Here is a 26,628-nt window from a genome sequence, read left to right on the forward strand (position 1 = left end):
ATGCATTCAATCATATATATAATTATCTGAATACAAATGATGTGATATATTTAATCTAGGATCAAATGCACAAACTATACATGTATATATAAAGTATAATCTAACCATACATGCACATGATATATATAATCCAGTCCATCAAACATAAATTGTATAAATTATATATAATCTAACATGTACATGTGCATGAGATATATAATCTAATAGAACACAAATTGTATAAAGTATAATCTAGTTTAAACTTCATACATGCATGAAATATATAATCTGATCAAACACAAACTAGGTATAAAGTATAATCTAGTCTAAACTTCATACATGCATGAATATATAATATGAAAGTCTATAAAAAGATAAACAAATGAGCTATAAAGTCCAGCAAATCAACAGGGATCATGTCGGCCATGAACAGGGCAACCATCTAAGGGAGAGTCCTAGTGAGAGTCTGGATGTCCAATAGACCCCTACAAAAGTAGAATTTATGTAAATATTAAATATAGATCTCTCTAGACACATGTACATCAAATCCAACTAGAGTTAAATTAAAATTAAAATATAAATTGTAATACATGTACATATATACAAAAAACCATAACTAACCTGTCCACTAACAACATCGAAAGAATCTCTCCTATGCACACGCTCAGAGCTCAAGCTAGGAGTGACATATATATATGTGTGTGTGTGTGTGTGTGTGTGTGTGTGTAGACACCTAAAATTGTCCAGTCTAATTAAATAAATATTTTATTTATTTAATTATCCCACTTCTTCTATTAATTAAATAAATCTTTATTTATTTAATTAATTCATTAGCCTTTTCTACCTATGACACATGTCATTCATCTCTTAATTCATACACTACCTACCTCTTTCATTATTTTATTATTTCTTCTACCTACCCTCTAATCTTAGCCGACCTCCTTTTACACCTCTCAATCTTATCCCTCCATTTCATATTGTGTCTTCTATTTAAGGAGATGCCTTCTTCATTATCAAACCCTAACGAATCAGGCTAATCAAGCATTCTAATGACCTAATCGACAATTTGGAGGACTTGACTACATTACAACCCTACTTGCAACCACATTCCGTTCTTTGTTGAGCTCTTGTGCACATAAAATCTGAGAGAAAATATATCAAGCAAGATCAATGGAGATAGGAAGAATGGAGATCAAAACCCTATTGGACATGTGATGGTATAATCTTTGTGGTTTTGTTTTATTTACATTGTCTTAGGTAATCTTCATATGTTATGGTGGATCTTTGTTGATTGTTAGGCTAGGGTTTGGTGGTTGAATTCATTTAGCCTTTCAATATTGTTATTATTGTTATCCATTTTCACCATATACATTTTGGCACGCCCGGTGGGACTCTTGTCCCTTTGCATTTAACCTCCTTGTTGCAGATCTTGTGTTTTTGAAGTTGCAGATCGGATATTTTTGGTAGCATTTTTGGTATTTTCGCATCTGCGCACTTTCAGATCGCGTTTTTGCTTTTCAGGCGCGTCTGCGACACCGGGATCCGCATCTATGTTTTGTCAAAATTTTATTTTGCAGGTTCCAGGAAGGCGCGTCTGTGTTACAAAAGCGCGTCTATGTCATTTTTACCCGTGTCTGTGTCGAAAAGGGGCGTTTGTGATTTGTAAGCACGTCTGGGCATCACAGAACCGCGTCTATGTTCTCCAGGCACGTCTGTGTTGGGGGTAATCGCGTCTGTGTATTTACTGTTTCAAAATTTTGAAATTTTAGTGATTCAGTTTTCGGATTTTTGCATTTAGGGTTTCAGATCTGGTTTATTTTTGGACTAACACTTTTAGATCTAGCTAACACAATTGGTGCAGCTTGCCTTGGAAGCTAAATCGTTTGGTTGAAGGCCCCTATTTTCACAAAGTCTTTTGGGTTTTAAAATTTACCTAACTTGTGTGTTTGCAAGAAGGGGTGATTATTTCAAACAACCCAAACTACTAACAACTCTTTGTTGCAGGTCCTTGGCTAGGGTTTTGGATTTTTATTGTGTGCCTTGTTTTCATAGAATAGCAAACACTTCCATTGGTGCACTAAAATTGAATCATTGTCTTTTGTGTCTTGAGCAATAGGCTCTTTTTGTTTAATCTTTAGAGGGTTTGTCTTCCCGTGTGGTCATTAGGACTACTAGTGAGAAGAGAATGACCCAAGTGGTAGCGAGGAAAACCCACCTCATCCGAACCACTATAATCAAAATGTATTCATGGTGAAAACTATGAATAACGTGTGCTGATTAGTTCATACCGACACTATGTCTCCCCATAAACCCGTTTGATCAAATTTATTTGATCATTTGTAGGGCGTAACCCCTACCGGCTAGGAGCTTTCTATATTTACAGAGCTGAAAGTGCCGCATGTATGGCCACACGAGCGGATGCCCTTACTATCACCTTTTTGTTTTAGAAGCCCAAATCCTTCTAGTTGTTGGGGCAGGAGGTCGGACCTCTGGTAGCGGCCCACACACATACGGTTCTTAGTAGAGATACAAAGTTCGCCATGGGGAGTTTTCATGGGGACTGATGCTTGGCTGACCTGAGAAGTGAGTGCGGAGGGTGGAGCCAGTGAGGTCAAGCATCTAAGTATTCGCTCTGAATAGCGTAGCCTCGGGGGTAAAACCCCATGTGGGATCAACAACTATTGTCTTGGTCAGCCATAAGAATTGTGCTTGACTTATGTTAAACATTCAAACAATCAAGACCAAACAACAAAACATTGTGTCTTTTGTGTCTTCAAGTGTATGCAAAACAATTGTACATCAAACAACACACTTTTCTTGGAGTCATTTTGGAGTCTAAACACTTGCAAACATTGAGTCCTCATCAACATTGTGTCCTCTTGTCACGAAAATCAGTCAAACAGTCAGATTGGGTCACAACAAAACAACTTCACAGATTGGAAAAATTGCACAAAATCTACGGAAACGCATCTGTGTCTGTTTTAAACGTGTATGTGTTGTCTAGGCGCATCTGTGAAGGGCAGAATAACGTCTGTGTTTATAACAGTGTCTGTGTTGAATATAAACCCGTTTGTGTCGAATAACAGCGTCTGTGCAGTATACAGTCGCGTCTGTGTCCAGAATTGCAAAAATCTTTACAGTCCAACAAGCATAAACAGGAAAAATCTCATAAGCGCGTCTGTGAAGGGTAGAATAGCGTCTGGGTCAGGAAACCGTGTCTGTGAAGTATACAGGCGCGTCTGTGTTCAAAATTGCAAGAAAAATTTCACAGTCCAGCAAACACAAGAAATCAGTTTCGGAATACTTGAGCTTCCTAGGTTGTTTCTTCAGGTTTCATCTAGCATTCAACCTGTCCTTGGGTCTCACATAGTCCATCATTGCTTCACATCTCATTTTACATTCACATTTGTCTAAACTTGAGTCAAAAGGTCACTTGCTTGTCCTCATCATACTTTGTCAACATACTACATACAACAACACTTTGCTAAGTGGTCCCTCATCAAGGTTTCTTACCTTTGGGTCTCATTTGGTTTTACTTAGAGTCAAGGTCAACTTACCTCATCAAGAGAAACTATCCTCTCTTTGGAAGTCACACCTACTCTACTACATACATACTTGGTCTTACACTTTGGACATTGCAAGTATACCTCAGATTCATTTACATTTCATCCAACTCTTGGTCTTCCATACTTTTTCCATTTTCATCTAGTCTCACACATCTTGGTTAATACCTAGTTCATGGTTGAAACCCGACTTCAAAAATCTAGGAGAGAAACTAAAGAGGCTCAAGAGTCCGCAAACATGAGTTCTTATGAGTATGACAACGATTTATTTTTCAATCCTGAGCACACTATATTGTCTGACATGGATGTTTATAGAAACATTCCAAATGTGGAAAACGCAGACACTACAAACAACAATGCTACACACAATGACAATGTGGATAATTTTTCAATACATTCAGCAGATGTAGAAGAATCCATTATGAATCCCCATTTCAATCGATTGGTTGAGGAAATAATGAGGAGGGATAGACAATACTTCTTACACATGATGGCACAAAGTGGAGCCAAGATACCTCATGATTTTGACATGTCTCAAATAATGGAACATAGACCTTTGCAACAACCTCACTCCAACATGGATCAAAGGAGACCTAATAGTGGAGGAAATAGAGGACCACACATGGTACCTGAATCACCATTAGCTTTGCTTCAAAAATCAGAGGTCCCACATACACATGGTCAAACATATGATACTCACCTTCGCAGACCATTATGGAAGTCTTATGGAGAAAAATATGCTCAATCACATATCAATGCTAAGGATCAACCACCAAAGCAATGGGATATTCCAAGGCATGCTCAAAATTTGGACATAAGGAAACCTCATGTCAAATTTGGGGGCAATACAATAGAACATGACTGTAAAGCAGAAAATTGTGGTCGAACCCTAGTTGGTCTCCCCTCTTCTAACTCCAAGGAGAGAGAAGGGAGGTTCGCTAGGATTCGATGGGTTTTCACTTAGGGGGAAGACTTTACATTCAAAAGAGGGGTTGAAACTCATAAGATTCAATCCCACACGATGTAAGATTTATAAAAATAGGATCTTTAACTCGCACAGGATCAAGACCATCATGCATCTTATGTTTAGGAGATTTAGGCTCAATATCCGGCTGAGGAGAAAATGGAATAATGCTTGTTGAAGGTGTTTTTGGAGATTGCAAAGTTTGAGAAGCAGCTGCTTGAGCCCTAAGACGACGCTTTCGTCGACGTTCCCGTGCAGAACGATTACATCTAGTCTTAGTAGGAAGTGTAGAAGATAGAGGAGGAGGAATGTTCTCATCCCTATCACTTGGGTGTTTAGGTTGTGGTCTCTTAGGCTGGATAATAGGAGAAGAAGAAGGTCTCTTCTCTCTATAGAAGGCAGGAGGAGGAACTGCTCCATACAAAGGAGGAATTTTTGGTGTAGGGAGAAGACCAAGTCCATCATGACGAGGAGGTATAGGTCTACTCTTAGGAAGTTTATTAGGTATAGACATAGTCGCATCCATAGGGACGGGTTGGGAATCTTCTTGGGGAAAGACATTAGTTTTGTCTTTCAAAGGAAGAATTTCCTTCTCAAGAATGATAGGAATGTCAAGTTTAGGTGTTCTAGGTTTACTTAGAGATAGGATCATATCTGTTTTCCACTTTTGATAAGATTTAAAAAGATGATCACTTCGCGGAGGAAGAGATTGGAATTGTTTGGGCCAAAAGTAATCAATAGGAACACTAGAGGTTCTTTCGGCTGGTTTAAAGAGACTATGATTGACAGTAACAACTTCACCATTATGGGGAAATTTTAAACACTTATGAATAGGAGAAGCAATAGCTTTCATGGAAGATAGCCAAGGATAGCCAAGCTTCACACGAAATTGTTCGGAAGAAGGAATAATAGCAAAGTTCACATCAAGGGATTTGTTATGGATCTCAATAGGCAATGTAATAGAACCAATTGCAGTAGAAGAAAATGCATCAAATAGTTTCACAATCACATCTGTTTTGTCATAGATCACTTGATTCAATTGCAAAGTAAAAAGAAATTCTTCAGTAATAACATTAACCATGCACGAAGGATCAATAAGCACTCAACGGCAAGGCATATTCTTGACTTTTGCAACTATGTATAAAGGACCATCAGGTGCCCTAATGGTTTCGCTAGAATCAAATGTGATGGAAGGTTCTTTAGGGTTTTCTTTTTGCTCTACAAAGTTAATCACATTCGGAGTCATAGACACAAGACCATCAGATGAGAAAGAGGAATCATTAGCCTCAATCACATTAGAAGTATGAGAAGTATGAGAAGGTAATGGATCAGTAAAAATCTAAAGATTTTGGTTAGGAGGAGCTACAGATGTGTTGCCTTTATCATTCACTCCAGAAACAGAAATAGTATTATTATCAATCAAATCTTGAATTTTACCCTTTAGAGAAAAACATTTTTCAGTATCATGCCCAAGCTGACGATGAAAGTGACAAAAAGCTTTGTGATCAAAATAAGGTGAAGTAATCTTTGCAGGATCAATTTGTCTTATAGGAGGAAGGGTAAGCACATTTTGTCCCAATAACTTATTCATAATATCATGCAATGATTCATTCAAAGGAGTATATTTTCTTTCTTTCTTGAAAAATTTAGAAATAGGAGGCACACCTGATGCTGCATTCACATTGTTGTTGATGATGTTTTCATTGAATTTGATGGAATCTCTGTTCGGTTTAAACTTCCCAAATAGTTGTTGACTGCTATCACCCTTATCACTTGGAGCCATAGGATGTGATTGTTCCATTTGACTCACAGTCAGTTGATAATTGTGAAGAGTGGCGCACAACTGTTGGAAAGAAGTAAACTCAGAAAACAGAAGTTTGTCTCGAATATCTTTTTGCAAATTAGAAATAAAGATTCTTTGAATATCATTATCAGGCACTGGAAAAGAAATTTGAGCATACAAATGCTTATATCTACCAATGAAATCAGTCACTTTTTCTTTAACACCTTGTTTACAATGCATTAAATCAATCAAAGTAACTTTAGGACTTATATTGTTTGGAAATTGTTGAATGAAAGCATTTGCAAGTTGTTCGAAAGAAGTAATAGAATAAGAAGGCAACGAGCAATACCGTTGTAGGGCTTTGTCTCTTAATGTTCTAGTAAATAGTTTTGCAAGCAACCTTTGGTCATAAGCAAAATCAGTACATATTGTTTGAAAAGTCTTAACATGTGTTAGAGGATCTCCTTTACCATTATAAAGTTCCAAATGCGGGATTTCAACATGCTTAGGAGGAATAGCTCGAACAATGTCAAGAGAAAGTGGGCTCGCAACATCAAATGTGGGCACACTAAACTTAGATTGATTCATAGAGGCAATTTGTTGCTGTAAAGAAGAGACAATTTGTGCAAGATTATTAATGGTAGCGTCAGTCGAAGAGTTCATATTAGGTGTGTTAGATTGAGATGGAGGTGTGATGTTATTGAAAGATGGTAAAGAGTAAGGTGGTGGGATCCTATGATAGTCAACCATAGGGGATGATTGGATAGGAGGAACACTACAAGGAGGAATGGAATGGTTAAATGAATTGCCCCCTTGTGTCATGTTCATTTGTGAAGATGTAATAGGAACACTTATTGAAGGAATGAATGAAGAAGTCGGATTAAATGAAGGAATAGGGTTAATTGAAGAAGGAGGATTGCCCCCATGACTGGTAATCATAGGAGGAATGTCTTGTATAGAGGTAGCCATGATGTTCGATGTAAAGGTAGGTATACTAGCAATAGAAGTGGTCAAAGGAATAGAATGATTGACTTGTGTAGGAGGTTGTGTATAACCTAAAGATTCAGCACAACTCTTCATAGGCATCACATTCGAATTCACAATGTGTGAAATACCACGCAAAATATCAATTCCATTCTTATCACTTTGAAGCATACGTTTTAGACCCTCAATTAAAGGAAGAGCTTGACTATCGGGATACTCATGAGACATCCATTGGTAAAAATCGTCAAATTGGTTATCCAATTTGGAAAGTTGTTCAACAGAAACTTCATGGGGAGCTTCTTCATCATTAGGAGGATTAGAGGAATTACCCATGTCCTCGTTAAAAAGGCTACTCAAATTAGGTTCCATCTCCTCAGTAGTTAAACCTCGGAAAGACTTAATTCTACGGCTTCGTCTAACGGGAATAGTGTAAGTAGGGGTTATTGTTGTAAAACTCATGCACTAGAGAGAGAGAGAAGATTTTGATTTTAGAGGTAGCAATTTTCAGTAAAACCAGCCAATCTTCCAGATTTAAGCTGTTAAATGCAATCACAACAGTCTCCCGAAATTTCAGAAAAAATGTTCGGGACTGTGGCGCTCGGAGTGCAACACGGTCCTTGCAACTTTTTTCGAAATTTGTAGGGATGAAAGGTATGATGATTTTAGAGCTAATCTGAAAAAATTGAGGGATTTTACGATCTGTAGATAGGCCAAATTAAAGTTGCAAATTCAAAATTGAACCCTATCAAGATTGTCGAAAAATGCAAAATTTGAATTTTGAAAAAGAGAGGGAAACTGAAATTTTGAATTTTATGATTTTAGAGGGAATGTCAAGAGCAATGCAAATTTTGAAATTTGAAAATTGACTCAATTTCACGCAAAATTCAATTTTGAAAGCGGAAATCAAAGTTGTTGTAATTAGGCACTTAATTTCAAAAGTCACAAAATGCAAATATTTGAATAAAGCACTAAAATTTCGAATGAATGCAAATACAATTTTTCAGATCTAAGATAGTAAGAACACAATTTTGACACAAAATTTCAGTTTCGATAATTTTTGAATGATTAGGAGCCTTAGACCAAGCAATCACAAGACCAACTTTGACTGTAATTTTGAAAGTGTTATAATTGACAAAATCAGCCAAAATTCTGGATTTTAGCAGGAAAATACAGCAAGATCTCGCTCCCGAAATTTTGGAAAAAATGTCGGGGACGATGGCGCTCGGAGTGCAACACGGTCCTCGCAACTTTTTTCCAAATTTTCAGGGATGAAAGATATTGTGATTTTATTGCGGAATCCAAAGTTACAGCTGATTTGGAGATGTTTTGATCGGTCAAATTGTCGGACAAAGGTTGAATCAAGAGGATTTCAAAAATTAGGGTTTTGACTTTTAACCACTTAATTTTCAGAATTAAAGCACAAATATGAATTGATAATTTGTAATAGAAGGACAGATCTGAAACAAGCATTAACATTTAGACATTTTGCAAGTTTAATTACTAAAAAGAAATTTTAGGGTTTTAATGCAATCACCTCTAAAACTTTGCAAAAGATCAAACATGGAAATGTAATCAATTTTTTCAGATCTAAGCATGAAAAATCAGAAAGGATGTTCACGTCGGGCTCACCAAAATGTAAAGCGGAAAATCGCGGTCGAACCCTAGTTGGTCTCCCCTCTTCTAACTCCAAGGAGAGAGAAGGGAGGTTCGCTAGGATTCGATGGGTTTTCACTTAGGGGGAAGACTTTACATTCAAAAGAGGGGTTGAAACTCATAAGATTCAATCCCACACGATGTAAGATTGGATGCTAAATGAATTTCAAGGGTTAGGAAAGCAAGGCTACCCTCTTTTGTAAAGAATGTTGATTAAGGAAATTAAGCTAGGAATGCATAGAAAGTCATAAAGATTCGCTTATAAACTGAGTTCGGGTTATAGGATGAAGCTGCGGACCTGGAATTAGCAGTAAAATGTCGATACGGCGCTGTCCTGCAAATTTGAGCAAAAGTTGTTGGGACGATGGCGCCCGGCGCCACGGTCCTCCGAAAAATCTGCGAAACGAAGGGGGATCTGTTCGTCTCTGCACAAGGATTCCAGATCTTCAATTTCAGCCGTGTACCTGCAACCTTGTTCTAAGGATGTTTGTATCCTTATGTGCGAAGGTTTAGATGTTGTATGTTGTATGTTGTATGTTGTAGCATGTAGTATGTGATCTCCTCTTCAATGGTTGAATCCTTGTCTTGAATGCAACACTTAGCCTTGAATGGAGACTTGGAATGATCAATTGCTTGAATGCTTGAATGCTTGAATGCTTGAGTATAATTTCCACGCTTTGTACATATATCCTCTCCATCTATCCAAATGAGAGAGAAAATGTAGCTTATATACTTGTCAATTAGGGCTGATAAACTGATTTTCCCGACCTTAGGCCGACCAGGGAAGTATATTTCCAAATTGCAATAAAAAGAGACCCGATATCACTTAGGAAACCGGGCCCAAAATAGGACCCAGGGACCAGGGTGCTGGGCGCCCTGGTCCTGAGGGACCAGGGCACTGGGCGCTCTGGTCCCACCTCCCAGGACATCAAGGTGCAAGGAGGTTCAGGCCAAGGTGCTTGAAAAATGCAGTTTTCAGTGTCGTGAGCGAGTTTTGGGGTCTCCATTCAGGTTGCGTGTTGCGTCGCGATCATGAAGACCGAAATGCAGTCAAAATTGCAAGTGTCGCAATTTTAGGACGCTACAATGACATGCCTATAGAGTATGGTATACATGCACAAAATAGATATGGTGTTCCTCAACATGAATCTATAGCAAGTGGTCCATATATGCAACATCATTACAGACCTCCTCCATATGAACATGTGTATGATCAATATCATCCATATATGCAACATGCACCTCCTCCAATGGGTACCTCAAACATACGGTATGGTCCAAGAAGTCGATCTCCACCTAAGAGCAATTTGGAGCAACAAATCAGGGACTTACAAAAGAAAATGGAGGACATAAATACACCGAAGCCAACATACACAATGAGAGACATATGTCCTTATCCATTTGACAAGAGCATTCCAATGCCTCCTTTTCCTACACACTTTGTGACGCCTAAATTTGATAAGTATAGAGGAAAAGGGGATCCCAAGGCACACATAAGACAATTTTTCACAGCTTGCATTGAGGTAGCAGCAGAAGAGACATATTTGATGAGATTATTCCCACAAAGCTTAGGTGATCAAGCTATGGAATGGTTCTCCCAACTTCCACCTGGTATTAAGTCATGGGGTGACTTAGCAGAGGCATTTATTCAACATTTCTCCTACAACATAGAGACAGACATGTTAGTCACTATTTTGTGCAACACCAAGCAAAAAGAGGGAGAATCTTTTGCATCATTTTTACAAAGATGGAGAAATCTAGCCAGCAAATGCTCTTGTGAAATTCCACAAAAACAAATGGTAGAAATGTTCACACAAAATGTTAACAAAGACATTGGTTATGATCTAAGGAAAGCTTGTTTGTCCACCTTCAAGGACGTCATTGAAAAAGGCTTAGCAACAGAAAAGGTTCTAATTGAACAAGGAGTCATTAAGATATTCAAGGAAAACAAGGATGACTTTAAAGGAAAAGACAAGCCAAGATTTTGGAATAAAAACAAGAACACAGTCAATGATGGTGTTGTTGATGCCAACACAGTGCGACCCAAATTCATGTGCATGTGTTATAACACATGCGTGACCCCTTAGGACCATATATATGTGATCCTAAGGGGAATGTTGTATGTACAATAGGATGTTATAAGGGGTCATATGTGGTCCTAAGGGGTCATGCATGTGTTAACGCATGCGTGACCCCTTAGGACATTATGTGATGGACTAATGGGTATGTTGTTCACATTAGGATTTAATAAGGGGTCATATGTGGTCTTAAGGGGTCACACATGTGTGACCCCTTAGGACACTATGTGATCCGAAGGGGAATGTCATATGTACACTAGGATGTTATAAGGGATCATATGTGGTCCTAAGGGGTCACACATGTGTTAACGCATATGTGACCCCTTAGGACCACATATGACCCCTTAGGACACTATGTGATGGACTAAGGGGTCATATGCGGTTCTAAGGGGTCACACATGTGTTAGAACACATGCGTGACCCCTTAGGACCATATATATGTGATCCTAAGGGAAATGTTGTATGTTCACTAGGATGTTATAAGGGGTCATATTTGGTCCTAAGGGGTCATGCATGTGTTGACCCCTTAGGACCACATATGACCCCTTAGGACACTATGTGATGAACTAAGGGGTCATATGTGGTTCTAAGGGGTCATGCATGTGTTAGAACACATGTGTGACTCCTTAGGATCACGTATATGTGATCCTAAAGGGAATGTCGTATGTTCACTAGGATGTTATAAGGGGTCATATGTGGTCCTAAGGAGTCATGCATGCATGACCCCTTAGGACCACATATGACCCCTTAGGACACTATGTGATGGACTAAGGGGTCATATGTGGTTCTAAGGGGTAATGCATGTGTTAGAACACATGCATGACCCCTTAGGACCACATATATGTGATCCTAAGCAAAATGTCGTATGCTCACTAGGATGTTATATGGGGTCATATGTGGTCCTAAGGGGTCATGCATGTGTTAACGCATGTGTGACCCCTTAGGACCACATATGACCCCTTAGGACACTATGTGATGGACTAAGGGGTATGTCGTTCACGCTAGGATTTTATAAGGGGTCATATGCGATTCTCAGGGGTCAGGCATGTGTTAGAACACATGTATGACCCCTAAGACTACATATGACCCCTTAAGACACTATATGATCCTAAGGGGAATGTCATATGTACACTAGGATGTTATAAGGGGTCATATATGGTCCTAAGGGGTCACACATGTGCGTGACCCCTTAGGACCACATATGACCTCTTAGGACACTATGTAATGGACTAAGGGGTATGTCATACACACTAGGCTTTTATAAGGGATCACATGCGGTCCTAAGGGTCACACATGTGTTAACACATGCATGACCCCTTAGGACCACATGTGACCCCTTAGGGTCCACTATGCGATCCTCTATGGTCCTAAGGGAACGTATAGTGTCATTAGGGGCATATGTGGTCTTAAGGGGTCATAAGGGGTCATGTTGTGTGTGTAATAGGATGTGAAAAGGGGTCACATTGTAGAGGATTTATTTTATCTAATTTTTTTAAATTTGTTATCTAAATTTTCTAACTAAATTTTCTAATGTTTTTTTAAATTAAAATTTATTAATTTTTCTAACGTTTTAATTTATTATATTTAGATTTGTAACATTTTTCTAATTTTCTTTTTTTGCTATTCTAATTTACTACCTTAGTTTTCTAAGTTTTTCATAACAATTTTTTAAAATGTTGAAAAAAAAAATACATATATAGTAATGTAATATTAAAAACAAATTGACAAATTTCAATCAAAACATTAAATTATCAAACATTTTTCTAAAATGCTGAAAAACAATAAATTATCAAACATTTTTCTAAAATGTTGAAAAACAATAAATTATCAAACATTTTTCTAAAATGTTGAAAAACAATAAATATACAATTATTTAATTAAAAAAATAAATTAACAAACAAATTATTTATTAATTTTTGAATAAATTTAATAAAAAAAGACATTATTAAACAAAAAAAAGGGTTATTTTGTGCACCTGAAATATTGTAGATAGAAAGTTGAAATATGAGACGCACTAGCGGCTATAGATAGGGCACGATGACATGATGCTGATGACGGGTTCGATCTAACCCCCACTAGATAGAAAAAAACAAGTTGGAAAATGACAGTTTAACTGTCGTAGTCAGAATTTATAGAAGTTTGAAAAAACCAATTGTAAATAGGGTTCAAGCAAGGGGGGGGGGGGGGAGTTAGATCGAACCCCTTAAAATATTAATTTTTAAGGGGTTCAAACGAACCAAAAATCCAGTTGGGATTCGAGCGAACCTGCATCCGATGGTGGGTTCGCTTGAACCTGGAGGGGGGGCTCACTCAAACCGCCCCGAAACATAATTTCCCACTTTTGCCAATTTCCTTCGTTTGCGAAAGTGGGAACCATTAATGTGGGATAGCCCACCTAACATCTCTCTCTCTCTATCTCTCTCATCTTTATGTACTTTTTGTTAATGTTCAAATTTGCACATACAAGTTGCATCAACATAGGATATTGAATATGTTAACCTAATAATAAAATAGGGAAAAGAGAAAAAAGTATTGAAAATTGAAAATTTTAATATATTCTAAGATGATACATTCAAAAGAGAGAGTGAGATAAAGAGATATAGAGGGAGAGGGATAGATAGAGAGATATATAGAGGGAAATACAAAGTGATAAAGAGAGGGATACAAGGATATATGCATAGAGAGAGAGAGAGAGAGAGAGAGAGAGAGAGAGAGAGAGAGAGAGAGAGAGAGAGAGAGAGAGAGAGAGGAAAATGGAGAGATGACTTAAGATATGGAGAGATAGAGGGATAATAAGAGCATATTTCTATGAAATTTTAAATGATGTAAAAAGAGACATGTAGTCCATGATTGATAATTTTGTTTGATATTTCAAGCCTTGAAGATATGGAGACAAAGGATGTTTCAAAAAAATATTTATTGTATATTGACCATTAAGCCTTGCAATGTTCGAATTGTCATTGCAATTAAATCAAAGACACATGAGATCGGTAGAGTTCGTGCATATATTTAATTTTGTATTGAAACATCATAGTGGAAATTCAAACAAGGTTGTAATGCATTGAGTAGGAGAATAAATTTATTGACAAAGATGAAGGTAGGTGTAAAATGATTTAGAGAACTAAAAGAACTATATGAGGATGACCAGAGATTTTATGGAATCTTAGAAAACAAGTAGATAACCCGTAGTGACAAATAGAAGGAAGTGGCTACATTATTTCATTCAATATGTTATGTTTCTCACGGAAAACCAATTATGCATTCCTAGGAGTTTAATGCACATTTGATCAAGAAAAAATAAAGTGGTGAACTAACAAGACACTTTGGTACATACAAGATAGTAGCTTTGGTAGATGAACATCATTTTTGGCCTCAAATTTAATAATATAAGGAAATTTATCTAGGGGTATAGAACTTGTAAAGCTACAAAAGGGAATAGTCAGAAAATTAGATTATATCAACCTTTGATCTAGTACTTAAAATTCCTTGGGAGGACATAATAATGGATTTCATATTACTTTTTTGATGACACAAAGAGCACATGATTCCATAATTGTAGTACTGGACCAATTTTCCAAGGTGATAAATTTGATTCCTTGTAAGAAAACACATGACATTGTTCATATAGTTGACCTATTATATTTCAAGGAGATTTTGAGATTACATGAACTACCAAAGTATGTTATTTCAAACATGGATACCAAGTTTATAGGATATTTCTACTATGGAAGAAGATGAGAGTAGAACTTAAATTTGATTCAACATTTCATCCATAAGCTGATAGAAAAATAGAGGTAGTAAGTTACAAGAGTTTGGTTAATTATTTGAGATGCCTAATATGAGAAAAGGTGGAAAATTAGGACATAATAATATCACAAGTAGATTTTGCATAAAATAATTTAGTAACTAGAAGCATGAGAAAGACGCTATTTTAAATAGTAATTGGATTGCATCCTAAAGGAGTATGGAACTCAAAGGAATTACTAAGGAGAATTAAAGTAGTGTAAAAGTAGAGAAATATTTAAACTTCATAGAATTAATGCATAACCAGGCTGGGGAACACTTGGAGATAACAAATAGTAAAGATAAAAGTCAAACCACTGAAAAGAGGAGACAAAAGGAATTTGTAGTTGGGGATGAAGACATGGTGTATATCAAAAAATAAATATTCTCAATTGATGCATAAAAAAATAAAGATGAAGAAGTTTGGTCCATGTAAGATTCTTAAAATGTTTGATTTGGAGAATTTTTATGAGATTGAGTTATCAAAAGAAATTTAAATTATATTAGCTATATTCAATATTGTAGATCTTAAAAAATTACTATATAATTAATCAAGATTTGTTTGGTAAGAACTGCATGCTTCTCTAGTAGGTGGGAACACCAAATTATTAAAAACTTGTCTTAGAATTAAGAAATATTTCTTTTGGTAGGGGCTAAAAGGGGATGTTCAAATTTTTGTAATAGAATGCATGGTATTTAAACAAAATAAATGGGAGACAATTTTGGACTATAGATATTTTTTAACCTTTATCTATCCTAGCAAGCTAGGGGTGGGAGGAGGTGTCTGTGAAATTTAAATTTGGTTTTCTCAAATTTGAAGGAAAAAAGAAACCATGGTTGTTGTGGGTCATCTCGCCACATATGCACATTTTAATTTTTTTGTCAAACCTAATGGTATCAAGAACTATAGTAATATTCTTCATGGATACTATTCAATAACTAAATAGGGCTCAAAATATTAGTGTAAGTGATCATGATCTTATAGCTTCAAGTCATTTTGAGTCTAACTTTTTTCATGTTTGGAAACTTAGCTTGCTTGTACCTTGTCATATCATGTCTAATATGATTGATAGACGAAGATGGACAAATAATGATTGAAATAATAACTCTTTTTCTTTATATAAGGAAGATAGATGAGTGAAATAGATACAACCAAAAAAATGGTATGACACTTGTTTCCATACTTCTTCCAACATGTTTCTTTTTAGTAGTATATGGGCACTTTTCCTCATAAATCACCTCTTCATTGTTGAGACACCTAAAGTTATGAATATGTAAAGAACATATTTAACATCAACATGAGTTATTTTCTATTAATTGAGAGAACTTGACAATAATGCAAAGTATTATGAAGCAACAAGATGACCATCACCATAATTGAAGGCCTTTTCAAGTGGTATATATTGGGATTATAACCATATGAAAACTAATTTATAAAATAACATTAAAAAAGTTAACATTTTTGTACCCAAGTACTATATAACATTAAAAAAGTTAACATTTTTGTACCCAAGTACTATAGTCCTTATAAGGTGCTACAATAGATCAACAATGTTGCATATAAACTTGAGTTACCTATGTTAACAAAAATACATCCAATTTTCCATGTTTCATACTTAAAGAAGGCTACTAGGTGGAGATTTTAGCATAGATTAAGTTTCAAAGTCTTGATGAGGAGAAAAAAATAACTTCTAATGATAAGGCAATTCTTTAAACATGCACCAATATTTAATGGCCAAGAGAAATCATAGAGTTTGATGAAATACAAGACCTCCCTAGTTAAATATGTTACATGGGAAGATAAGAATTTTGTGTAAACTAATTAATCGTTGATCATTGCTAAGGATAAAATTCTTTGAAGATATGGGTAATGCTACAACCTTAATCCTATAATGTGCATAGGTTGTGAATATACAAAATATACTTAGTATACCTGAGATTAAATTGTTTGTGACCACGACCCTATCTTTAATAGTAACTTTTGGACATATTTTTCCTCATTTTTGGGAACTCAATTGGCTCGTAGTTCTTCATACCCTTCAAGCAATCTAATGGGAAAATTGAGGTTTTTAATAAGTTTTTGGAAGGTTATCTAGGTTTTTTCACTTTGGACAAGAAATATCAACGGTTATATTAGTTACCACTAGCAAAATTATGGTATATAACACTTCCTTCTATAACTCATAAAAAATGTCTCCTTTTATGGCACTATATGGATATCATCTTCCTTCTATCACATCATTATTGATGGTGTCCCCAAGGGTTTAGGTTGTGGAGGACCACATAATTCATCAACAACAACTACTTTTAGGACTCAACAAAAATTTGGCCATGACACAAAATCAACTAAAGAAGCAAATAGACCAACATTGTAGTGAAAGAAGTTTTGAAGTTTGGACTAGGTGTTCTTGAGATTGCAACAATATAAGAAAATATCATTGAAGCAACAAAACAAGAATAATTATTTGTCACCAAATATTATGTCCTACACTAGATCATGCAAAATGTAGGTAGTGTTTCATACAAGCTTGAGTTTTCATCAACAACTATGATATATCCAATTTTTCATGTTTCCTATTTGAAGAAAGTGATCGAAAATAACATCCAAACATAGAAAATGTTACTAGAGGTTGATGAAGAAGGAAGAATCATATTGGAACTCAAGTTCATTCTTAAAACACATGCATATAAGTCAATGACTAAAACACTCAATTAATCTCATTCAATGGAAGAATCTACTAGTTGAAGATGCCACTTGAAAACTTGAAGAGTTCATTCATAAGAATCCACACCTGGTTAGCATTGAGGATAATGATTCTCTATAGAGTGGGGCATGATATGCCCTTAATCCTAGAGTATACATATGATTACTAGTATTCATCTTGTGGCCACCTTAACTCTTAATTAAGTCATATTATAATTTTGTAGTATAATTTAGGTAGTTAGGTCGGCTTTAGGCCTATATATCCATATTTAGGTCAACCTGGGGGATATCCTAGGCAAAAGTAGGGTATATATAGGAGGTAGTGAGTCTTATTTCATCATTAGATTGTGAAGTGTGTTCTCATTGGAGGTTTTTGGAGGTTGCCCCTTCAAGTGGCTATTTAATTTCAACTATTATAAATTATTTGCACCATATTTCATATTACCTTCCTCATTTGTGCAAGTCATTTCATTAAATTTTGTTGAGAGTAATCATATCTGAGTCTTACATTGAGGTAGATGCTATTGCTACATATTTATGATTGTGGACTTTGTGGAGAATTCTAAGATTTGTTAAAAGAGAGAAGATCTAATATAGAGCTATAATGTTTGACATAGCTTGGACTGGAGTATTGTGAGATTCTATTATATATACAAGAAAATTTGATAAACTTTGTACTATAAAATACCATCTACGTAGTCATTGTATTGTGGTTTATTTTAATTTTTAAACTATAAATCTACAAGCCATTTGTCAACCAACACGCTATAGATTACATTTTGTGACAACTACAAAAGATTGGCTGATTGCACCATTGGGGTTTGCAATCAATGATAGTTATCAATGGAATTTCATAACTATTGAAAATAAAATATCCATTTTACATTTCCTTCATCACTTCGACAAGTGCAATGGTTTAATGATTCTCATTAGACTTGGGAAATTTCTATGCCTAGAGGACAACTGGGCAAGCAAACCAAACTAGAATGGAAGCACTTGGTTATAAGTATGGTTCTTTTCAAGGATACTTAGATACAAAGATAAATGCTTTGAAATCTGAGGGTGGTCCATCATGTCCAAAGATATATAGGAGTGGATGAGCTAATTTACCTATTGCTTGTAGGTTTACTCCTCCAAAGTGTTATTCTAAAATGTAAATAGAGATTTTGGGGCCTATTTGGAGATACTAAAGATGGTCTCAGAAGAATTTTTTTTCTATAATGCAACTAATGTTGTGTATGGCAAGTATAGACACAAGTTTCATAATTTTTTGCCAGTTGACTAATGAGTAGTGACCCAAGACTTAATGACTAATGGTTGCAGGAGTACCAAAGTATAGAAGACTAGAAAGTTAAAAATATTTAAGTGGAAAGTATTCATTTGATTATTTATCCATTATAGCTCATCAGCAAAGACAAGGTTGAAGAAGCTAAGGTAGGCTCGTAGACATTGCTTGTGATAAATGACATGAAAAAGAAACTATGTTGTGCACCTTTTTCTGATGAAAGCAGCTAAAACCTTTTAGGGATATATAGCAAAGAAAATAATAGGGGACTCTTTGTGTGCAATTTTTTTGCATAGAAAAGACTATGATCGATTTTTTGAGAGAAAAGCCTTCTTTGCAATTATAAAAACCTAATACATTAAGGATAGACCTTTCAAAAACAATCAAGTCTATAATTGTTTCTAGAAGGATGTTGCATCATTCCAAATTGATGCTAAAGAAAAGATAGTAGTTCCATTTGTTTGTGGGAAGATGATCTTTCAAATGTAGCACCTCTAATTTTGTTGAAGTATCGTAGACATGTAGCTTCAGAAAAAAATGTAATCATATCAAAAGCATATTGATATTTCATTGTAGTCACGAGTCCTCACCATGTAACCAACCAAGTGAAAGGGAAATATCTATCTAGAAAACCAAATATTTTTTATTTTTTTTGGGTCACTTATTCACACAATCTTTAAAATTTTAACCATTTTGTGCCATACCAATCCCTTGCCTTGTGATGTTTGATCCTTAAAATTACAAGAGCCAGTATAATGGCACAATGTAGAAGGTTTGTGAAGAAAAATATGATAAGTTTAACATATGAAGATAACCTGGCCGCTACTATTCACCCTGCCAAAATAGATTTGGCAACCATTGCATTTACAGCTGCGGAAGTAACTGTATTCATTCAATACTAAACAGTTCTGTCTGGGAGTTTGTCACAGAAATAACCTCAACAAGAAGGAAAATAAAATGAATGTAAAAGTCATTTAACAGTTCAAAATATCTCTACCTGAAGAAAAAAATATGGATCATGAAAACAACCATAGATAAAACACAGAACCAATTTAACAAAAACAATAGAATTGTTTCAAATAAACTAAAACACAGAAAAATAATCCAGCCAAATACAAATTCCAAACAAAAAAATCATCGAAACCATGACAAATGACTTACCTCAAGATTCTGCACAAATTATAACGATGCCGATGAGAATAAATGAGCAGAATTTTTAAGAAAAATATTACGAAACCCCAAAACCACTTTCCCTACAGCTGCTGTTTCAATTTAATCACAGTAAGCGAAAAGTAATCTAAAATATCCGGGGTTTAGGGCTACTGGATTCTTGAGGTCGAGACAAGGTATTTCAGCCTTTTAAGCGAAAGAATCGGTTGCAAGTTAAAATTTGTTTTCAGGCAGGAGCGGGGAATGTTTCATCTGCCTGAAAGTTGGTTTTTCCCGACGTGAGTCAACTTTCCGGGTGAAAGCTGCTACAAAATATAGCCTACCGGCTAATTGATATTTCGCATTTCGCGTTTAACTCAGTAAGTAATCAATTGTATTTATGCAATTATGCCTGCCCAACAATTTCCTCGAAGAAGTATACTTTAACATAAGTCCTTGTCCAGGAAAACTTTTCGACACCCTGGCGGACACGAAGTTAGTTAACTATAATCTTTTGCAGTAACCTTAATTAGATAGAGGCTCTGTATAACTAATATCAGTAACTAACTCAATCATTCCACAGGGGGTAAAGTTGCTTCACTGATTCACTCTCGTCATCGTATTCATGCATTCGAGGGGGTGTGAGAAGCAGAGCCTCAGCCATAATCAACATCATATTGGGCGACTCAAACATCGAATCTGCCCACGAATCCACTTCGCTCATTGATAGCATTGAATAAGCCTCTTGGGTCTCCCCATTGCCCGATTCACACCAAACTTCTCTCTCTATTTCTTCTTCAGGGGGTTTAGAAGATTGGGGTTGGGAATATGAAGAGTGAGGAGAAAGTAAAAGCTTTCTGTGCACATCGAATGACTGCGCAGCCGCCGAAGCAGCGGATTGGATGTCTTGCGGAAGAGATTGAGCTGGGCGGGGAAGAGTGTGCAGCGTGAGGAAAATTGAGCAGAGCGGAGGGTCTTTTCGAACACAGAGCCGCTGCATCGTAAGCCCTAGCGGCCTTGTGAGGACTGTCATAAGACCCAAGCCATAATCTGCTCTTCTTCTTCGACACACGAATTTCAGATATCCATTTTCCCCAACTCCGATGACGCACCCCTTTGTACTTCAACTCCTTTCTTTCTTCTCCTTCATTCCAAACCTCGATTGCTTTTGGTCCATCACTCGCCGAAACCATAGCAATTGATTTACTTGGCTGCGCTGAAATTACACTAGTAAAGATTAATGAATGAATTTCACCTAATATATTGAAAAACTTGTGGCCAGCGAACGATCACAGCTGGACGGATGTACTGATGCCTTTCATTCAAGGAAAACGAGTGGGGTGAGATATTTTTTATTATGACCTCCACGTGGAGCTGTTTTCAGTAGCGTGTTTTAATTTGGCGGCGGTGAGGCAATGGAAGCTTCGCTTTTGAACAGTAACGGTCATAAAGTCGCTTTTGAACAGTAACTGTCATAAAGTAAAAGGTTTGAAGGGGCCAAGGGTTTCAACCAGTGAACAACATTCAAAGCCTCCACCTTGCAATGTTTGATTCATACGCGTGATGCTCCTACTTTGGCATATGTATTTTTTAGCATGCTTTATCCATTATGCGTTGGACTGGTCACATACATTAGCGTATCACTCCCTACTCTCATTTTCTAATATAGTAATGTATGTGTACATTATTTTCAATTTCACAATAGTCAATATTGCACAACGTATCAATATATATATATATATATATATATATAATTGAGGATGTGAAGGAGGAGATGTGAGAGATTATTTTGGTAGTGAAGCATGTGTAAACAAAGGTCCCTAAACGGACAAGATGCATGTTTAACAAATTGTGTTTAACTTGAATAGTAATATAGAGGAGTTAACATGTTTGAAACATGACTTTGCATAAAAAATTTGACACAAAATTATCCATAAAGAAAAATTAAAAATAATAATTAACAAGATTAACCTAATTTTAACAGCCATTATATATATATCCTTAAACAAATTATTGACATATTGATACGTTGTGTAATATTGACTATTGTGAAATTGAAAATAATGTACCCGTGCATATTGATTCGCTAAGGTATGTGACCAGTCCAACGCATAATGGATAAAAGCTTGCTAAATAATACATGGGCCAACGCAGGAGCATCACGTGTATGAATCAAACAATGCAAGGTGGAGGCTTTGAGTGTTGGCCAGTGGTTGAAACCCTTGGCTCCTTGAAACCTTTGACTTTATGACCGTTACTGTTCATAAACGAACCTTCCATTGCTTCACCGCCGCCAAATTAAAAACGCCACTGAAAACAGCGCCACGTGGAGGTCATAATGAAAAATATCTCCCCTCCCTCGTTTTCCTTGAATGAAAGGCATCGGTACATACGTCGTTCCAGCTGTGGTCGTTCCCTGGCCACAAGTTTTTCAATATATTGGGTGAATTTCATTCATTAATCTTTACTACTCTGGCCGTTGGAAAACATAATTTCAGCGCAGACAAGTTAGTTTTTTGCTATGGCTTCAGCAAGTGATGAACCAAAAGCAATCGAGGCTTCGAATGAAGGAGAAGAGAGAAAGGAGTTGAAGTACAAAGGGGTGCGTCATCGGAGTTGGGGGAAATGGATATCTGAAATTCGTGTGTCGAAGAAGAAGAGCAGATTATGGCTTGGGTCATATGACAGTCCTCACAAGGCCGCTAGGGCTTACGATGCAGCTGCTCTGTGTTTGAAGGGTCCCTCCGCTGTGCTCAATTTTCCTCACGCTGCACACACTCTGCCCCGCCCAGCTCAATCTCTTCCGCAAGACATCCAATCCGCTGCTTCGGCGGCTGCGCAGTCATTTGATGAGCACAGAATGCTTATACTTTCTCCTCCCTCGGAAGCCCAATCTTCTAAATCCCCTGAAGAAAAAGAAATAGAGAGAGAAGTTTGCTGTGAATCGGGCAATGGGGAGACCCAAGAGGCTTATTCGATGCTATCAATGAGCGAAGTGGATTCGTGGGCAGATTCGATGTTTGAGTCGCCCAATATGATGTTGAGTATGGCGGAGGCTCTGCTTCTCACACCCCCTCGAATCCATGAATACGATGACGAGAGTGAATCGGTAAAGCAAATTTACCCCCTGTGGAATGATTGAGTAAGTTAATCAAATTAGTTATACAATCCCTCTTTCTAATTAACGTTACTTAACTTAAACTGGCGTGTCTGCCAGGTCTTATGTTGAAGTACGGAATGTAGGGTATTATGCAAATCCGCCGGAGCCCACCGAGAGATTTTTTATGATGCTTTATCCATGGGGATTATTAATATTACGTATACTATTCTTCAACGATGAAATTGCGTGGCGAGAAAATTTGCATAAATACAAAATGGAGTACGAGTCAAACGCAAAATACGAGATATTAATTAGCCGATAGGCTATGTGTCGTAGCAGCTTGCGCCCGGCAAGTTGTCTCACGCCGGGAAAAACAACTTTCAGGCGGATAAAACATTCCTCGCCCTTGCCTGAAAACAGATTTCAACTTGCAACCAATACTTTCGTTTAAAAGGCTGCAAAAATCTCGCCTCGACCTCAACAATCCAGTCGGTCTAAAACCCGGGTATTTTACATTATTTTTCGCTTACTGTGAATTGATTGAAGCGGCAGCTGGAGGGAAAGTGGTTTTGGTCAGTCTCATTGAAGAAAAAAACCTGCTTTTGTAGGGTTTCGTAATATTTTTCCTGCAAACTCTGCCCATTTTTTCTGATCGACATCGTTGTTAGCACAACAAAATTTGTGCAGAATCTTGAGGTAAGCCACTTGTCATGGTTTCCATGAATTTTATTTTGGAATTTGTTTTCAGTTGGATCAATTTTGTTGTGTTTTATTTCATTCGAAAATACTTCTATTGTTTTCTGTTAAATTGGTTCTGTGTTTTATCTATGGCTGGCTGTTTTCATATATGATATTATTGTAACACCTAGTTTTAGTCTATGGCTGGCGGTGCTACTTTATTGGGGAATAATATACAGTTTCAGTTTCGTATTTTTTGCCTTTCTAATTTCAATCTTGCGTGACAGTGGTATCAGAAAATAGGGATTTATATATATGAAGCTTCTGAAGACATTGGAGCCCTTCACAGAAGCAGTAAATTGATTCAGGTGAAATCGATTTATTTTCTGTTATAAAAATTTTATATTTTGCTTTTTTCTACAAGTTTAAGCAAGAATAAGAAAATCACAGTTCATTCTTTCTGATTTATGTGGGCCTTTACCAGTGATTTATGTAAGTATTTGAAGTTGTTCATTGATGATTATAGCTGCATGATTTGGATTTATTTTTTGGAGCAAAAAATCAGAAGCTTTTGAAACTTATAAAAAGTTACAGATTATCAAGTTTGAGCTCACCATTGTTGGATTCACATGTAGCATTCATAACCCAAGCTACCCCAACTAAATATGCTTCATCTTTGATGCAGAGCATCATGAAAAATCAACCAAGAACCCCAAATCAACCATGGAGTCCCAATCCTAGGGTGCTCAATGACCCAAAATAATCATCAATTTGCAACCTTGATATGTTTGAGGCATCTAACAAGATTACTATCAACCAACAAATCCAATATCAAGTCTTTCATATCATTTATAACTCTTTAAACATTATTCAAGACCCAAACAATGCATTATGTTGTCCCAGTTAATGACAGTCTGATGGACCCGTACTCTGTTATTAATAACTTTCAAACCTGACAATATTTTGAAGATCTCTTCAGTGAGGCTGTAGAAAAATAGGTTTTTAAAATCATATCCAAAATTGAGAACAATCCAATAGTGGAGTTAAGAATTATGGTCTCTGCACCGGGACCGTTTTGACTGTTACAAAAAAAACAAGAAATTTGCATTCCTAGTCCACCTAGGGCATCAAATATCTCATAAAATACTTAACCACCCACATTGAAACTGAATTCATTTGAAAGATAATTCAATCCTCTAGCAAACACCAAAGTTACAACAATTTCCAATGGTGCAATCAAAATATTTTAGTGAAACTCTCCACAAACCCCAATTTGGAGGGGGTTTTTGATAGTTTTCACCAAAACTTGCATAACTTGCTTCAAAGTGATTGAAATTAAATGTAACCAAAGGGAAAACAAAGTTAACTCATGCCATTATCATATCCAATATATTTCCAAGGGAGGCAAATGATTTTTCATAAAGAAAAATGCGAATGATCAGACTGCAATACCCAGAAAACAATGTGGAGTGTGTAAAAACTTCAAATGTTATTCATTTCCTTCCTCCAATCATACACACACCCATTGGATTCGACCAAATGATAGATTTTATAACCTCCACACATCCATGTCGCAGTTACAACTGCCCAAGACCAATTACATCCTTGGTTTGCAACTTTTAGAACATGGTTTGTTGCTTAACAACACTTTACATCATTGACAACTTTCACATTTTAGAAAAAATGACCTCTAAACTTCACTTAGACACTTTGAACACTTTATAATGGACTCAAAACAGCCTTTTACATCATTGTTACCCTTTCATGACTCTTTTACACAAGATTGACCTCCTTGATCATATTAGGAGGGTAAGTGCACCAAGATGGTGAACAAAAAGGGGGGTATAAGTGGCTACGTTTTTTTTTTAAAACAGGTAAACCTGAACTTCAAAGAGATATTTGAAGGTCATGCACTAAAAACTAGGAGTTGAGAAAAGAATAAGAATTGTAGTGCTCTGAATCTAGTTTCTAAAATACTTAAGTTTTTTAAAATTGGATAAGATTAAGAGGGCCAAACCTTTCACACACGAAAAATTGTTCCTGATTTTTTCAGAAAAATATGACATAGCTGTTTTCGTGCGCTGCACAAAATTTATATTTATATTTACTATTTTACAAAACTCTTTGGTAGGATGATAGGTAAGACTGAGATATAGAAGTTGTGTATTTTTTTGTAATTTTTTGTTGAGTATTTTTTTTTTTGATGATTTTTTGAAGTGACCTTGTCTTGAAAATTTGGTACCTGTTCGTGCGCTAGGCATAACTTGCATCAAAATAATAAAAAATGAAAACTACTTGTTTTAAAAGTGTATAGAATCTAGTGTAGAACAATAATATGTAATTTATTTTGAATTTGGTCAAGTATATCAAAAGTTATTAAAAAAATGGTAGACATATGTCTGTGAAGACTGTCGAGGCACTGGTAAAAACAATTAATGTTTACTATGCTAATGTTATCCAAAAATAGAAAAAATTATATGGTCATAAAACTGAGAAGACGTGAAATTATGGTGGTAATTCTAGAGATACCCACTTGATCATTTGTAAACTTGATGATGACAAAGTCGAGAAATCATGTTGGAAGATGAAAAAACATGTAAAGAGACAAAAATGGGGGGAAAATGTGCTTGCAAGCCTTACAGTCGTTTTCCAACCCTCTTACCAAGCCAAAATCTGCATGGGTTTTGAAAAACAAAAAGTACTATTCATAGTTCTTCATAACCCGCACAGGTTTTGAAAAACAAAACGTACTATTCACAATTCTTCATAACCCGCACGGGTTTTGGAAAACCAAAAGTACTATTCATAGTTCTACATAATCCGTACGGGTTATGTAGAACTAAAACCATTATTTTGTGTTTCACAAAACCCATACAGGTTATGAAGACATAATAATGTATGCTTACAAACTTAGCATTTACTACA

General features: G+C 36.2%; 1 protein-coding gene across 1 annotated transcript; it reads left to right on the forward strand.

Moving 5' to 3' along the window:
• The first annotated feature begins 22,384 nt into the window (after positions 1 to 22,384).
• Positions 22,385 to 23,739, forward strand: LOC131038664 (ethylene-responsive transcription factor ERF024). Its single transcript, XM_057971165.2, has one exon. The coding sequence runs from the start codon at positions 22,447 to 22,449 to the stop codon at positions 23,065 to 23,067; it is 621 nt and encodes a 206-aa protein (XP_057827148.1). The 5' UTR covers positions 22,385 to 22,446; the 3' UTR covers positions 23,068 to 23,739.
• The last annotated feature ends 2,889 nt before the right edge of the window (positions 23,740 to 26,628 follow it).

The sequence above is a fragment of the Cryptomeria japonica genome, chromosome 9, assembly GCF_030272615.1.
Source record: "Cryptomeria japonica chromosome 9, Sugi_1.0, whole genome shotgun sequence".
Classification (NCBI taxonomy): domain Eukaryota; kingdom Viridiplantae; phylum Streptophyta; class Pinopsida; order Cupressales; family Cupressaceae; genus Cryptomeria; species Cryptomeria japonica.

What these genes read in the sequence shown, in the direction of transcription:
- LOC131038664 (XM_057971165.2), top strand. Translation starts at nt 22,447, where the DNA reads ATGGCTTCAGCAAGTGATGAACCAAAAGCAATCGAGGCTTCGAATGAA.